Source organism: Phoenix dactylifera, chromosome 12, assembly GCF_051530095.1.
Source record: "Phoenix dactylifera cultivar Ajwa chromosome 12, Ajwa_hap1_PhDact_Kaust_v1.1, whole genome shotgun sequence".
Classification (NCBI taxonomy): domain Eukaryota; kingdom Viridiplantae; phylum Streptophyta; class Magnoliopsida; order Arecales; family Arecaceae; genus Phoenix; species Phoenix dactylifera.
Window position 1 is genome coordinate 30319290 of NC_143201.1, and position 17445 is coordinate 30336734.

General features: G+C 42.8%; 2 protein-coding genes across 2 annotated transcripts; both read left to right on the plus strand.

Moving 5' to 3' along the window:
• Window positions 1-3273: 3273 nt before the first annotated feature.
• On the plus strand, window positions 3274-11482 carry LOC103703916 (cytochrome c oxidase subunit 5b-2, mitochondrial-like). The gene is made up of 6 exons (XM_008786977.5): window positions 3274-3636; window positions 3719-3804; window positions 3909-3959; window positions 10735-10801; window positions 10949-11028; window positions 11167-11482. The coding sequence occupies exons 1-6, from the start codon at window positions 3462-3464 to the stop codon at window positions 11224-11226; spliced, it is 519 nt and encodes a 172-aa protein (XP_008785199.3). The 5' UTR covers window positions 3274-3461; the 3' UTR covers window positions 11227-11482.
• A 3316-nt stretch (window positions 11483-14798) lies between these two features.
• On the plus strand, window positions 14799-17445 carry LOC103705442 (putative receptor-like protein kinase At5g20050). The gene has a single exon (XM_008789152.6). It carries the CDS (start codon window positions 15682-15684, stop codon window positions 17047-17049), a length of 1368 nt encoding a protein of 455 aa, XP_008787374.3. The 5' UTR covers window positions 14799-15681; the 3' UTR covers window positions 17050-17445.

Here is a 17445-nt window from a genome sequence, read left to right on the forward strand (position 1 = left end):
ACAGAGGCCACCAACTCCTCTCTTGGACACCATCAACTATCCCATCCACATGAAGAATCTCTCAATCAAGGTGAGCTAAGGAGTGCCTGATTTAGCTTATGGAAGTAAAGGAGTTCAAAAGATTCCACCAAATGCCACAATTGAGGTAAGCAATATTGTCTATTCACTGTCAAAGCAGTTTAAAGTCAACAATTTTCTTATGGAAAATTGTCACTAAGTTACAGTAATAACTTTTTTTTTTTTTTGCCACTTTTTGATTCAGAAAACCACAATTTTAAAAAGTTGTGGTCGCATATGACGAGGCACCCCCGCATATGAGGCTGCATTGACACTTGCATACTGTATATATTCTCCTGCATACCTTAAGTATTATACATTATGTCCTTTTCATTTACGAGCAATGTACTTCAAAGTCTAAACTTTGTTCTAAACCCACAATTTGTCACTTTTGTTTATGAAATATGGACTTCAAAGTTCTAGCTATACTTTGTTGCAAGTTATAGTTTACTCTATTTTGCAAGTTTTAGGATGGTCTATACTTCATAGGATGATATTGTCATTTTATTAGATTAACATGTTGTGCTATGCTAGAACTTAGAACTTGCAAAGTTATATATTATGTCTGAGATTAACATGCAGTACTAATAGGTAAACACTCGTGTTCTATAATTTCAAGTCTTAAAGCTGCAATCCTGTAGGAAATCCGCCGGCTCAAATACACTCCACCACACTTACTATTAAACAGGTAAAAGAACAGGGGATTTATATTTGCATCTCCCTCAACTGGTGAACAATTTTCCCAATAGGATTTTTTTTAAAAAAATGCATAATTTAGAAAAGTCATTAGATACTGCCTGAAAAACAAAATGCATTCGGTGTACTAGGCTCGGACTAAATAATCAATATGCAATTAATAAATGTTAACAGAGAGTATGAGGATCACTTACCTCAGACGACGGCAGAGTAGCTAGGGCTCGGGATGGAGGTTTGATGTCGGCGTGCAACTAAGGCATCGACCGAGAGAGGATGAGGAGAGGGGGCCGGGCGAGCGTTAAAGACAAGAAGAAAACAAACAGGAGGAGGAGGAGGAGGAGGAGGAGGAGGCTTACCTCAGACGACGGCGAGGTGGACGGCGGTGGAGAAGTGGAATCTTCGATCGCCGATCGGGGCTAGGGATGGAGATGAGATCAGTTTGATGTCGGCGCGCAGCTAGGGCATCGACCGAGAGAGTATGAGGAGAGGGGGTCGGGCGAGCGTTAAAAACAAGAACAAAACAAAGAAGAGGAGGAGGAGGAGGAGGAGGAGAAGGAGGAGGCTTAACTGATCAGACGAGGGCGAGGTCGACGGCAGCGGGGAAGCTACGGCTCGCGATGGAGGTGAGAAGTTGGCGCGCGCAGGTAGGGCATCGACCGATAGAAAATGGAGGAGAGGGGGCCGGGCGAGCGATTGGTGGGTTTTATGTTTTCTAACGACGCTTTTAAGCGTCGTCGTTTCTAAATCTTTTACCGACGCTTTAAAGCGTCGTCTTTTCTTGAGATCTACCGATGCTTGGTAAAAGCGTCGGCAAAGGTTGGCGCTGAGCCAAATTTTTTTGACGTTTTTTTCTAACGTAAGAAAAATATAGCCGGCAAAACTCACACTCGTTGTAGTGAGAAGGATCTTCTCACGGCATTTAAATCATTGCAGGCCGGAGACGTGGTGTGCATTTGCATGCCCTTGCAATGATGGTTTGAGATTCATTAGCGGCGGCGGGTTGGGTTCCTGCATGGTACTGAAAAAATGATAAAATGTTTACCATCATCATGCTGTCAACTAATAAAAAGCAGGGCGGACGTAACGCCGCAGCGGACCCGGTCAAGGTAGCTCTTATGAAGCTTTTTATTCATCCCGTTCAGGTCACGCACGTTGCTGCGGCTCCACCACCCCGGAAACAGATTAACGCCGGTGCCGTTGTGGGGACAATAACTGGTGGCACTGGCGGTGTCCTGGGACGAGAGGACACCTTTTATGGATGAGTACATAAGAAGGTCAAACAGGACGTGAGGATTGCCATTAATGACTCCAAATTTAGACTTCATTGTGACTTCATTGATGACCCAACTGTGTCAGCCTATGATCGGACGCTCTAGGTATGTCGTTCTTCCTCTGTCTACTAAATCTAATCCAAGCACCTCACAAGCTAAGGGAGTACCTTGTTCTCGACATGGTAGTGATTGATGGGCCTTATTCTTTCATCAAACTGATATATCCATTATGTAATACGCTAGTAACACACTAACACCCTAAAATTCCCTGCAAGCTTGCAGATTGCATCACTTTCCAGGCAAAAACCAACTCAGCGTAAAATATTTACAGCTAGAGAGTGGATTAGGTTTAGTGGTCAATGGATATATAGTGGATCAGCTGACTGATGGTGCCTTTGTCTGCTTGACGCTTCGCATGTGGCTAGATATATAACTTTTCATATTCTGGCTTTTCATACAGTTTACTAATCTTCAGGACGATGACTTACTCCCATCAGCTGCTGCAACTACTAAGCTGTATCTACTTCTGATCTAAGCAAGTGCAAGTCTGGTGGGATGGTATTCTTATTCTGCAGGACCTGTTATAGTGCTTCAACACTCGGTTCTTCGTTACACTACTCCAGGGGCTCTGGACTACAGGCTTCCACTTGGCTTCTTTCTTCGTAGTTTTGCTGTCACCGCACTATACTTCTGTTTTATGTAATCGACTTTCAGTTTCAGACTTAGTCTCCATAAGGTACCAAAAAAAAAAAAAAAAAGGAAAAGAAAACGACGCCGGCCCCTAGCCCCTAGGTCAAAGCTCCCCCGTTTGCCATTCGGAGACTCATGCAGAGCACCGTGTGATGTGGCCTACAAAGCCGTTAGGAAAACCTTGGGCTGCAAACTTTTCTCCGTCGCTTCTTTTTATATCTTCCTCATTCTTCCGATTGGAGCAGGGAACCACACTGTCTTATATAATAATACGTCATTTTAATAATACGTCTTCTCTCACAATTTCTTCTGTTGACTTGTGAACTGGATGCGGAAGCCAATAGAAGCTTGTCACGTAGCAGGCCAATTGTAAGAATTTTCTGGAACATGGATCGTAGAATTGGGGGTACGTTCTCGCCCATCTGGTGGTCCCCAGTACAAACCCAAAGGCCATCCGCAATCGCGTGCTCCCCCCGGCCGATGGATAGCCGACCGTTCCAACACGCGCGCGAATCTTATCGACGCAAGCCGCTGATCTCGCCCGAGCGAAAGATCTCCCTGTCCACCGCGCATGTGCGTACGATAGACCATCAGGCGCAGCGATCCCGAATCTCTCGAGGCCGGCAAGTGGGAGCAATCCAAGTAGCAGACCGGGAGCGAGAGGCTACAAATATCAAAATACTAGAAACAGGTTGGGGAGGGCGGCGGAGGCGACCTGAGGGTTCTCACAGCACGAAGAGAGAGACGATGTGGAAGAGGGTTTGCTCGCAGCTCGCACCTTGGCGATCCGCCACGCCCGGCGGCGCCGCCCTCCGCAACCGCGCCGCCGCCGCCTCCTTCGTCTCCTCCTCCGCCCTCCAATCCTCCTTCCCCTCCCCCTCGCCTTTCCAAAAGACCGTCCCCCTTTTCTCCGCCGATTCCGGTATCCCTCTCTCATCTACCCGATCGATTATCCTGTCAGGGCTTGGGCTCCGATTTGGTGATATCTTGCTTTCTCGATCCAGGTAATGCTTCCTTGAAGAAGAGGGTGGAGGACGTGATGCCGACCGCGACTGGGCACGAGCGGGAGGAGCTCGAGGCCGAGCTGGAGGTAGATCTTTCGTGTCGTGCTTTCCGTCTTTGAGTTCTTGTTTGTTTGATTGATTTTTGAGGGATGATGGTGATCTTGGCCTCTTTTTATTTTGCTGGATTTAGGGGAGGAAGCGGTTCGATATGGATGCTCCGGTCGGTCCGTTCGGTACCAAGGTCTGTGGTTCTGAATTGTTTTGGATTTTGCTTTAGATTTGGAAAATCCTGAGATTCTGTTATCGTTGTTTTCTATTTCTTTGCCTTTTTTTTTCTTATTTTCTCAGTTGCATTCATTAGATTATTGTTAGATCTGGATGGTAATAGATAACGAAAGATAGGTCATGTTATTTATATTCTTAGAATACCGTGCGAATAATTTTTTATAAGTTGTGATGTAATTTTTTTGTGAGAATAATTTGTTCTTTGCCATCATGGCTAATAAGGATGCCGTCATACTTTTCTCGTTGTTGATAAGGCACCTTTGGTGCACAAATTACACCTGTTGATATATTGTTCAAAGATAGCCTTTTGCTGCATCTTCATCTTTTTCAAGAAATACTTCCTCAACACTCGATACTAACGTACCACCATTAGAATCAGCCATACAATCCATCCCAATACACTCCCTATACGTCATTCCACATGTCCCACCAAGTCACCATTTTATCTGAAAGATTATGTTTGTACCTCCATTGTTCTGAGTCCATCTACCGAAAGATTCAATATTTTCCTTATCCCATGCTTCTCTCTAGTATTACCTCATGTTGAATCTAATATCTACAGTGAGGCTGTCAAGCACAAATATTGGAGGGATACCATGGTTGTTGGGCTATATTCTCCCGTAATGGATGATACCTGGACCATTGTACCTCTTCCACCCGGTCAGCAAACCATCGGGTGCAAATGGGTGTACAAAATAAAATAGTAGGCTGACGCCTGACGGTACCATTGATAGATATAAGGCTTACCTTGTGGTCAAAGGGTTCATAAAACTTGAAGGCCTCGATTATTTTGAGACATTTGCACTTGTCTCAAGATTGGTCACAATCCATTCTCTTCTTGTCATTCCTTTTAGAAAGAAATGACAACTCCACCAACTCGATGCGAACATCACGTTCCTCCATGGAAATTTCCATGTAGAAGTTTACATGAAAATACCTTGTGGCCTTGCATGTAGGGGGGAGTTATGTTTATTGCTCCAAAAGCCATTTTAGGGTCTTAAGCAAGCTTTTGTAATTGGTTTGAGGGAAGTTTGCTCGAGCTCTTCACCAAGCAGGACTTCCCCAATTATATGCTGATTGTCTCTCTTTACCTCTACTAAGGTTTCCATGTTCGCAGTGGTCTTTGTTTATGTGGATGACATCATTGTTACATGTCTCTGTCATTGCTTTCTGTAAGGCTTTCTATAATCTCAGTTTCAGATCGAGGATCTTGGCCCGTTGAAGATTTTTGTAGATATTGTGGTTGTCCAGTCTCACGATGGTATTTTGCTTGCTAAGAGGAAATATACTCTTGACATTCTTTTCGAGATTGGTTTCTTGGCTCTAAACTAGTAGCATTTCCAAATGAGTAGCACCACTATCTAGCTGATGACACTGGACAGTTTTTATCTGATCTTGGCCCATATCGTCAACTTGTTGAACGACTAATCTGTCTCCAGGATCACTCTCCCAGACATCAGTTGTTCGATCCATACCTTAAGTCAATTTATGCACCAGCCTCGTGCTGCACATTTTGATGTTGCTCATCGGGTCTTGTGATTCTTGAAGGGTTGGTCATCTTAAGGGATCTTACGATCTTCAAGTTCCAATTTACAACTTACTACCTATACCAATTTAGATTGGGCTAGCTATCCCATGACTAGCTATTCAACAACTGGTTATATTACTTTTCTCACCCTTCTGCATAAGCAGAGTACCGTGCCATGGCTAACACCACATGCGAACTTATGTGGTTGCAGTACTTGTTGGATCTTGGCATTGCTTATCCATAGCTGATGCAACTCCATTGTGACAATCAAGTGGCTTTACACATCGCATCCAACCCGGTGTTTCATCAAGTCAATATTTCCTCGTATCTATTGAGGTCCCCCCATGGTTTAAAACCCGATAGCCATCAAACCTGGAATAATACGTGGAGGCTAAGGTTTGGTATACAAATTGTAAAAATAATATTTTGATAGGATGAATCTTGCCACTGTTGGCTCGAAGATTGGCTGGCAAGCGTGGTATATGAATATTGCTTACATTAATACATTGCCTTTTTTTCGTTGAATTGATACTGGTTTAACCAAATTAGCAAATGAGTGTGTGCACACCCCTGATTTGCAGTCAAGAAGAAGCTTTTTCATGGAATTAGTCGTAGAATATGAAATATCATTATCATCTTTGACTTGCTTCTAACTTGGAGAAAGGTGCTTATTTATGAAACAACCATCCAAAACTCTTGTATTAGGTTCTGTTTATAGAAGGCATCATTATAATCTTGGAGCAATATTCAATTCACAAAAGATATGCCGCAGATTTGAACAGTGGATAATGTAGAAAAAGGTTACTGATTCTCAAATAAATTGATAAAAGTAAAATGACGGAAACTTGTAAACTTCCATTGGTGGTCCCAGGACTTGATGTTTTGACTTACCGGAACATCCAAACAACATATCACCTCTTCTTATAAAAGCATAGAAACATGCTGGAATCTTTGTGGAAATATTTTTGCTGCCAAGATGGTTCTTGTTTCTATATTTTAAGTTGCATATATATCATTTTTAGATATGGCTCAACAGTTTTGGCATATGCTTTAATGGTGCAATGTTAGATTCAAAGGTATTGCTTTATGAAAGAAAAGAAGTTATTATACCAAAAAAAGAAAAGGAGTTCAGTTAACCGTGCCAAATCATTCAAGTTATCCTATCACCTAGGAACCCGTCGACAACTTTGTGGGAAAAAGCTGATTCAGGATACTTGGGCTAGGCCATACTGTGGGTCAACTTAACTTTTGCAGTTACCTCGGTGAGAGGTATTAAGATTAAGTGGTTTCCTGGGAAATAAATCGTGGTGAGAAAAAGTATTTTGGTTCCACTACCCTCAAGCTCTCAACTTTCTTCATCCCCATTTGATGCTAAAAGATTGTGACATATAAGAAGGATATTTTTGATTTGTTATTTAGGCCCGTGATAATTTGGTTTATGTTAGTGGAGCTAAACTTCTAAGTCATGACTGCAGTTCAATTTTGCTTGTTATCAGCTTTAGTAAGGAAGCTTCAGAAGCGTTTGTGCCCAAGTTCTTGCAAATATGCTAGGCATGTGTAATTGTGTATAGTCCATCTCCTGGTTTAATGCATGGCATGGTGGCTGCCTGGTATAGTTGTTGCCTTCTGGCACCATATTGATGTAATGCATAATATGAAGTTGTCTGGTATTTTGAATCTGCTTCTTTCCTGAAGTGATAAGTCAATATGCTTTTCATTATTTTGTTTTTATGGTTGTTGAAGATTGGCTTAAGGATTGAGCATGATTAGTCTAAAATTCAACATTAGAAATCTATGATTCTCATTATTGTGCTGAAGAATCCTTTTTTTACCTCTGATTGATAAAGTAGACCTGATTTCACTCCATTAGGGTCATGCTCCTTTTGTAATCATTTTATATTGATGTATATGGAGCACTCAGTTTTGCAGATGAATCTTTTATTAGATTTTCATCCCCTTATTCTATTAAAACTAGTATTTAGAATATGCGATGCATTATCTTGAGGAGACTGGAGTGTGAAAGGAAAAGAAAGCCAATGAATGGACTCTTCTGGGCAAAGGTTAATCTCTCAAGAGTTTTTTTTGGGATAGAAGCTCAAGAGTTTAGAGGTCAAAAGGGGAAAAACAGTAATAGAACCATGGGTGGTGTCCAAGTGGAGGCTGGCCTCACAGTAGAGCCCAGCGGCAGGACTCTTTTTGGAGAAGGCGAGTTTTGATGGAATAAAGAATTTTAGAGATGAAGTCAAAGCAGGGGCTGGGCCTCACAGTGGAGGGAACTTTGGGTGGAGACTCATCCCCAGAGTTTCCTTTGTGTATTAGCAGTATAGATTATAACTCCACCAAGGATGCTTGGATGCTTAACTGCCATATCCATATGATATCATCCACAAGGTGATGGTTGGCTAAGGAGAGGAAGTTTGGAGGATCAGGATGGCTGGTTGCTCTGACAATCCTAAAATATCAAAGATACAATTATCTCTCATCTAGATGAACACGTTATCTCTTCTATCTCCTGTTCCCTCTTTCCAGGCAACTCCCACATCTGTAAGATGTGAGAGTTATCTCATGTTCTGCTTGTCAAGTGTCCAAGTAGGCCCTGCATGCCTTCGGTTACTCTTGCTATCCTCATATTCTTGTACCACTCAACCAAGTGTAGTTTGCGTCTTGCGAGCCTGAACTGTGTGTAGGGTTTTGATTTGGAAGGAAAACAGATGCTATGTGGTTATGCTATCTTTTTCGTAACTCCTTGTTTGCATGCTTCTCAGTTTCAACAGAATATGCTTTCCAGCATGCAGACATGCACATTCATATGCTTTCCTTCAAAGGACAAAAAGATAAGCCTCCTCCTGTATCAAAGAAATAAAAAAAGATAAGCCTCCTCGTAACTTTTAGTTCTTAAAAGTTGAAAAAAAACATTCTTTTCATATGAATTCAAGTGTTGAATATAAATAGCTATTACAAGGCAAAAATGCCAAAAGAGAACACATTTCTTGTCATATGAGGAACATAGTCTAACTCTCTCTCTCCAACCCCCTCCCCCCCCCCCCCCCCCCTCTCCCTCCCTCCCTCCCTCCCTCTCCCCTGCCCCCCCTCTGTTCTACGTATGCATGAATATGTATGTGTGCATATAGGTGGAAGGTACTTAAGCATGTATGAATGCATGCAAGTTTATTTTAATTTAGTCATTAAAATAATGCCTGGTTGGTGGAGAGCTTGATGCTTGTGCCCCTAGGTCTAGGATGGGTGTCTTGGGGCATTCTAATGCACCTCTGTAAAAGGACAAAAAAAAGCATTCTTTGCTAGTGTACCTGCATGGTAAGTGTGTTGTTTGTGAGTGTCTCGGCCAGCAGTCAGGGAAAATATGTCCTCTACTTACAGTCATCCAGCATTTTTTCCCTAGTTTTCCTTCCAGCAGATGGTGCAAAGTGAGATTGCATATGAAGGTAATTGCATTTGTTACTGTCATGGATGCTTCAGGGACTAAAACTAAAGGCTCGTTTGGTTCGCGGGAAGCATTTTTCCTCCTAGGAATATGATTCCTGAAAAATAAATTCCTAAAAAGAGGATGCCTAGGAAAGTATTTTTGGCATGTTTGATTGACCATGGAAAAGTAACAAATTTCCAAAGTGCTTATGTTTGGTTGGCCATCCACTTTCCTGAAAAAGTTATGTATAATTTCTATTATGCCCTTAATAAAAATTAGGTCTTTAATGCCTCTTTAATGCTGAAGGGCTTTTTTGGGAAAAAGTAAAAATGGAGTGATTTCCGTCTCATGGGAAAGTAACTTTTCCATGAAATGTGGGAATCATATTCCCATGGGAATACAACTTTTCCGTCTCTCTTGTTTGAAAACTCCAACCAAACAAGAGGTATCTCATTACTTTTCCGTTGACCATACTTTCCCCCCTTCTTTTCCCGCGAACCAAACGAGCCCTAAGAGTTTGAGGTTGTTCAAGAATTGATTGCGACAAGGGTAGATTGATTGCAATTTTCTTTTGGTAGTTTATGGAAAAGGCTTCCGAGTCAAGTTCTAACATTGATGTGGTCAAAACAAGAAAAAAGCACGGTGGAGAGAATTAGAAGCATTATGAGGGATGAAATATTCCTTATTGTGGCAAAACTTAAACTGCAATTTTATGAATTGCTCCGCCTGGCTTGTTTGTGGACCTGAATTAGGGAGATATAGTTGACATTATGTCTATTTCATAAGAAATGGACTATATGTCGGGCATTTAGAAAGTGGGTTACTTTTTACTGTATCTGTTATTTTTCTTAAAGCGAGAACATTATCTGACACATGCTACTGTAGCCAAGTATCATTTTAAGGTGAGGGCACAAAATGATTTCATGTACACTATTAGGTGAAATCCATGATTGAACATCTTAGTCACATCTATTTCAAGGTTGGTTCATCATTGAATGATATAATGACAGAAACAGGGGACTACCATGAAGTACCTTAGTGGGTTTGCCATTCCTACCCTTTCCTACAGATTCCACCTGTGTTTTCAGTGAATAAGTTATACCATTCTTCTAGAATAGGTTATATTCTCTTGCTGTTGGATACGTTATGTTCTTTGGTATTTTATTTGGTTGGATATTGATTCATTATTTGTAATAACATGTTTGTAGAAAAACCTAAATTTTCAAAGATGGTACCATATGGATAATCTCTTGCCAAATGATCACCTTTCTGCTTAAATATGAAACAAGATTTTGTTGAAGTAGACCTTTCTCATACTGGCTTCTGCATCTGAATAATGTGTTTTGATCCATTTAGTTCTGCATTGCTCTGTCATCATTTTTCAAACTTGTTTGTTAGAATTTGCAAATGATCATTGTTCAAACTTGTTTGTTAGAATTTGCAAATGAGTCAAACCTCTGTTTAGAACATCTCGACAAGGACAATTTAAGCTGATCTACATTGGTTTATGACTAACACCCCAGCAATATGGCAGGAGTCAATATTCATTTCATTAGTGGCCTCTTTCTTACTTGCTGACAGTCAGTATTATTGCAATACCTTGTTGGTTATAGAGAAATTCTGGTTCTCTTATCTAGAATCATGGATTTTATCATACCTTTTGCTTGATAGTGATCATCTATTATTTCTCCTGGTGCTTGTAGAAGACTATTTTTCATTTTAACCTGTTCTATTGTCCAACTCAAGTGACCAAATAATCCTTGTTTGCTCTGTTTGTAGGAGGCCCCTGCTGTCGTCCAGTCTTATTATAACAAGAGAATAGTGGGTTGTCCTGGTGGTGAAGGTGGTAAGTTGCTATAGCTAATGACAGTTTAGTATTTTGATTCTCTCCATTATCGTTGTTAAGAGCAATTTTTACCCATGACTTATCTTTTATTGAAGAACCAACTTTGGTGTCAGCTGAATTTTTCATTTAAAACTAATGTGTTTGCAGAGGACGAACATGATGTTGTATGGTTTTGGCTGGAGAAGGGCAAGCCACATGAATGTCCTGTGTGCTCTCAATACTTTGAGGTAATTGAGATAACTTGATTCTTCTAGCTTAGGTTTATATGTGATTAGAAGAGAGAGATACCCATAATCTTCAATAGATGCTTTGCGTGAAGGTTTCTGTAACGGAAGCACTGACTTATTTTGGTACCTTTTTTGCAGCTGGAGGTGATTGGTGGAGGAGGGGATCCTGATGGGCATAGTGATGATGACCACCATTGAAACAAACAGATTTCTGCAAAATAAACAAAAAGGTGAGGCAGTCGTTCTGATGCTATGTAGCAGTGGATGACTTTTGTTTTATTTTTGTTTAATCAATTTTCTTGCACCAAGCGTGGTGGTGTATTTTGTTTAATTAAGTTGTATTTGAACTTGGTTCTTTGAGCCTTTATGTCAATCGTCAATTAATAATCAGTGGCCACATGAAACTCAACATTCTTTCTCGGTTATACTAAATCAAATTGAAACGGATTCATTATATGTGGTGTAGAAATGCTTTAATGAATTGTGTGTTGATGGATGGCTGAATGGGCGGGGCAACGAATGATGTCCAAAGGCTGCTCGAGTCACAACAACATATAATTCACTGGCTTGGAAATATTGTGTCACAAGATGCGGTGGGAGCATAACACCTCGCATATCAATAGTTGGTTTCTATTTCTCATCGACAAAATATGTTGGTTGAATTGCCACTTCATACGTGGCATGACAGCTCTGTTTAATTCTTTGAATTCTGTCTGCAGTTGGAGCTTTGCTATCCGAGTACTTAAAAAGAATCTGCTACTGTGATAAAAATCAGAAAATAAGAAATCTAAGAATAAGAGGTAGTTAAAATTTTGATAGAACTTGGGAGCCAGAGAGCAACATGGGAGGGAGTGATGGAGGAACGGCAGCATGACTTTGAGGCGGCAAAGATGGAGAGAATGGGGCCAGATGAGGCTGGTTTAAGCCGCAGGAGCACTGTCATCGAGGGGTTCGGGTTATATCTTTTGCACGAAAGAATGGTTGATCTTATTTCACAAGGATCGTGCCATGTGTAGATCTTAAAGCATTTTGGATTTCTTCATTCATCCATTTGCATAGATCTTGAGGTGGCTCTGTTGTGAGACTTGATTGTGATTCACATGAAGAAAGGTGAATCCTTCTTTTGTTCGAAAGATACAAGACTTGTATAGACTTATCGAAGATGGTCATCAGTGATTGAATTGTGCATCACAGTTGCTAAAAAAAATGGGGAGGGAAGTTTTTTCGAATGACTTCCAAGGTCCAAGAGATCCATGATTGTATTTCAGCTAATGTACTCAATGACCTCGGGTGTTGGTTTGGGAGTGCATTGATCGGATCTTTTTCATCGGTATATGGATCCAATGCCACCATGTCTACGAAGTCCAATACCTTTCTCTGCTTATCATCGGATCATTGTCTCTTGCTCTTCTAGGTATGTGTGTTCCAAAGCATAGAGCGGTATGAGTCCTATCGGGTGGTGTATATTGGTTGGCGAATTCCATAGTGAGGCTCTCCTGCTCATTGAATAGGGTTCGGGCTATATCTTCGTGCAAAAGGACAATTGATCTTCTTTTACGATATTAACTGTTAGTCGTGCTTTGCTCATATCTCAAGGCATTCTAGACTTTTTTTTATTCATCCATTTGCACGTATTTTAAAGCAATTGTCGTGAGATCTTATGGTGGATTCACGCGCGAAGGATGCAATCCCCGTCCCATGGAATAACCCAGCTGCATGTTTCGCCGCACTCGGGCAGCCCTCGAAAAATGGAATCGTCGAACAGTCGGTAACAACATCCTTTGTCTCGGCCAGCGGATCCTTCGACTTCAGACTCAAGGGGCCAATTTGGGAGGCCTCAACTCCAACGAGCGCCAGCATTTACGTAAGACTCCTAGCGTCTGTTGGAAATAATTCAAACCTGTACTGAAGAGAATAATCAATTGTATTTTATTTTTTGAATAAGTCAGAATCTCTCTAGTTTGTTGCTAGGATGTTGGGCATGTTTGCTAGTATGTAGGACAGTTTTAACTAATGCTATGATGTAGGGCTATTTGTGTTTGTTAGAGAAAAAATAGGGCAAGTGTAGACCGTGTTTACTTCCTTGTCAAGTCACCTAGTCTATTTAAGAGTACTCTGTTATGTGTTCTAGAGATATACAAAAAAAAAAAAAAGATTTATCAATATAACTGTGTCTTTGTTTTTCAGATTTTGTGTATCCTCCACAGCTGGCCTTTGTTTTTCTGTTCTCTGTATTCTCTATCCCCTCCCATCGTCGTTTTCTCCTTCTCACCGCTTTATTGATGTCCTTCGCCAACAAGCGAATCGGATCCGTGCCCTCGGATAGCCAAATGGATCAACTGTAGATGATGAAGCAGGCATTTGCTCGGCGCTCTATGACTATTTTCCGATCCAGGCGCGCATCTTCGCAGACAAGAGGAACGACGGACCTGCCGCTGGTGCGGTCGTCGACCAGCATGTCAAGTCCCGACCTGTCACCCACGAGGAAAAAGCGCGGGGCCCGGACCAAGGCGCACTCTCCTATCGAGCATATTGGCCTATTATTATTCAAAGCAGACTTGACGCGGAGCCGTCCGGCACTTCCTTCACCCGTGCTTGCATCGGGGGAGACTCCCGCCGAAGCAGCATCCTACCGCGCGCCTGATTACTTTTTGCATTGTATCTTATAAAATAATTGCCAGAACACCTGTAAATCGCCTTCTTTCATATCCATCTTTTGTGACAGGTGGTTTCCTTCCATCGATCATGGATACAACCTCCTCCTGGCACAGAAGGCCTCGCGTTCTCGACACTGGGGTCTCATGGCATGACTCTGCATGCTGGGACTATATCGAGTAGCTTATGCGACCATGTGGATTCTTTCACCGCCGGATCCAATGGGTTTTGGCCTATGCCATCAGTCCAAGCTTCATGACGCGTGGTTTTCGTTGACATGCATGCAGTAGGGGTGAGGCAGGGGAGCCCCCGTCCCCCTACCTCTTTATATCGTGTGCCGACTTTCGAGATGTGTGCGTTAAGATGAAAATCGAGAAGAAAAACTTGTGTTAGGAAATATTAGGACTTAATTAGTAGTTCGAGCGAGTTCGCCTAACGATAGTAAATGGAATGTGCGAATGAGGCCTCCTCCTCCTGTGATCTTTCAATAAATCTGTGGTGCTTGATCGGCGTGCAGGAATCTGAGTTGGTGAATTGAAGTCCCTGCAGGTTCTAATTAACTGGTTTGAAGGTTTTGAACTGCTAGTTATGGACCGAAAGATCACGAACCCCAGATTTTTTGTAAATCCTATTCCTCAATCATCCTCTACATCATTGTGAATGCGAAGCCACGTTTCTCACAACAAATCCAGATGCCAATAATTAGCAAGTTTTGATAATTTATTTTCATGAAAACATCATGATCGTGCAATTGCTCCAAATTCTTCAGGTCCTGTTACTCCGAAGCAAAACTACGTACTCTCGCTAATATACGAGCATTTGTATTTTGCACGGCTGTCATGTGATTCTAGGAACTGAAGCGGAGACCTTCCAGAAAAGCTTTTTCCTCTTTGTTCTATCTAACAGCTGAGGTCAAGGTCGCAGCCTGGAAACATGCTGTACACGGATTGCTTTCGCTATAATGATAGTCTTGATGTTTCTTAGGAAATAAATATTCTGCTGCAATTTTAGGGATAGCGAATTTTCTTTCCAAGTGATTGGATATTTTTTTAGTTGGTGATCAAATTTCAATCGTAGCAGGACCTATCAACTTACAATAATTTAGTTCTCACTCATCATATCCTAACAAGTCATCTTCATTGATTTAATATATTTGCAGGCATAATGAATTAGTTAACAGTCCTATTGTTTGTCCCTCAAGTAATTCCTTGCCTACGGTAAAAAAAAAAAAAAGCCTGATCTCCATGCCATAGATGGGGACATCTAGCTTTATCTACTCCCTTTGTGGAAAATTTTAGCAATAGTTGCTTACCATTCAAAAACAAAAACTTATGCAAGTCAAACTCCAAATAAGCCACAGCTGCATTAACTCCGCTCCAACCTATTGTGTCAGGTGGATATCTAGTACCTGAAATATCGATCATGGACTCATGGTCATAATTCTAACAAAATCAAATGTACTGCTGGATTTTCTGGCATCGCAGTGTCATTAGAATGAAAAGTAACATGGTTGTAAGGCGTAGGCGACGCTGATTCGTAATTTAATGTCTGAGGTCATACTGCCATGCTTCGAGTCGTATCTTTAATCAGCAAAACTTTGCCACAGCTAAGATTAGATGGCGAACATGTGACGATGCCTATATCTTGTACTTGGAAATGTTCCCATTGAAAAGGTCCGACTCCATTAAACTAAATAGTCAGCACGGCAGGCGAGCACAAACCCAGTCAGATAAACCTTTCTTGTTCCTGCTCTTTCCATTCTAAAATCCAAATCCACGCGAGCTGGCACTTCATAATTCGACCGTTGCGTTTAAATATTCAGTCAAAGCAAACATGCAATTCCCCTTCGCTGCAAGCAAACAGAAGCAAAAGGCGCCATAATCCAGCTGTAGACCTATTTCCTTCTCCAAAACGCTCAGATGATCAGCATTGTAATAAGAAGGAAATCCGTTCCTTTCCCCTATATTCTCCTGTGGTGAACCTCCCTCCCTCCCTCCTATGGAGGCCAAAAAAGCCGCGGTTGTTGTTTGCATTGCAACCACCGTCCTCCTACTCGCGCTCATACTCCTCTTCTCATTCCTCGGAATGTTATCCAAAACCCTCTTCACTGTCGTAGCCATCGCCTTTGCCGTGGTCGTCGTGATCGCCGTATGGTTGTTTGTACACCACGCAATCATAAATCAGAGGAGGAAGTCGGCGCCGGTGAGGCGCTCGGTCGTCGTGGGCGAAGAGCTCCGCCTCGAATATAGCTTCCTCCAAAAGGTTGCAGGGCTACCCAGAAAGTTTTCCTACAGAACACTCGAGGCCGCCACCGACAACTTCCAGGCGTTGCTCGGACGTGGCTCCTCGGCGTCGGTCTTCAAGGGGATCCTGGACGATGGCACGGCCATCGCCGTCAAGAGGATCGAGGGCACCGAGCATGGGGACAAGGAGTTCCGATCCGAGATCGCAGCGATCGCCAGCATCCAGCACGTGAACCTCGTACGCCTTCTTGGCTACTGCCTCATCCCCGGCGGGCCATACTTCCTCGTCTACGAGTTCATCCACAATGGATCGCTGGAAAACTGGATTTTTTCAAGGGAGGAGTGCAGTCGCTGCCGATGCCTACCGTGGGCGTTGAGGTACCAGGTTGCAATCGATGTCGCCAAGGCCCTTGCATACCTTCACCACGATTGCCGGTCGCGGGTACTGCACCTCGATATCAAGCCGGAGAACATTCTGCTCGATGAGAGCTTCCGGGCGGTCGTATCGGACTTTGGCCTGTCAAAGCTGATGAGCAAGGATCAGAGCCGGGTTGTGACGACAGTCCGAGGGACTAGAGGCTACTTGGCCCCAGAGTGGCTCTTAGAGAATGGGATATCGGAGAAGTCCGATATATATAGCTACGGGATGGTGCTTCTGGAGCTCGTGGGAGGGCGTCGGAATGTTTGTCTTGTCGGAGATGGCGATAGATCTCAGCGGAAGTGGTCATACTTCCCGAGAATTGTGGCCGAGAAGGTGCGGGAAGGGAGGATCATGGAGGTGGTGGATGAGAGGTTGAGGGGGGAAGGAGGTGGAGTGGAGGAGAAGCAGGTGAGGACTTTGGTCGACGTGGCACTCTGGTGCATCCAGGAGAAGGCTAAGCTGAGGCCGAGCATGGCGCGGGCGGTCGACATGCTCGAGGGTAGGATGGCCGTCGACGTCCCACCAGAGACGCAGATGATCGTTGTAGACCTCCTGGCGATCGACCAACTCAACTCCGACGACGGCCGCTTCGGACTTCGCGCTGCTGCTGGGGCTGCTTCACAGGCGTGCCCGTCGGAGAGCAAGCACCCAACGTCATCGTCGACCTGCTCGTTGGCTATGTCAGCTCTATCCGGTCGATGACGCCATTTTAATTTGGCCAGTCAAAACTTGATTAAAGATTGTCCTGAATTGCTTCCTTTTCCTGTTAATTGACTAGTTCGTCAGAGATCTCTTTTTCTTTTTCTCCTTTTTCCCTCTCCATGGATTTGGTGGGATTGGAAGAATATTTAGGGGAAGTGTTTTTGGGCTTAACATTTATTTGTGGGTAATCTCCACCAGGTTTATTTATTACTCTTTGATAAAATGCTTACCTACTTGATGCGACCATTCGATCTAAATCCGGTTGTCTTAACACATAACAAAGAGGTGCATATACCGCATTAACACTATCTTGGCATGGAGTAAACTTGATCACCATACCAAAGGTGTCATGTTGAGCATCTTGTCACCGCCAAACCTTAATAGCATGGCCATTGC

Bases quoted from the DNA above. Each gene is read 5' to 3' on its own strand.
- LOC103705442 (XM_008789152.6), top strand. From the start codon at position 15,682: ATGGAGGCCAAAAAAGCCGCGGTTGTTGTTTGCATTGCAACCACCGTC.
- LOC103703916 (XM_008786977.5), top strand. From the start codon at position 3,462: ATGTGGAAGAGGGTTTGCTCGCAGCTCGCACCTTGGCGATCCGCCACG. The intron at 3,960-10,734 runs GTCTGTGGTTCT...CTCTGTTTGTAG, and splicing joins TCGGTCCGTTCGGTACCAAG to GAGGCCCCTGCTGTCGTCCA. The intron at 10,802-10,948 runs GTAAGTTGCTAT...ATGTGTTTGCAG, and splicing joins TTGTCCTGGTGGTGAAGGTG to AGGACGAACATGATGTTGTA.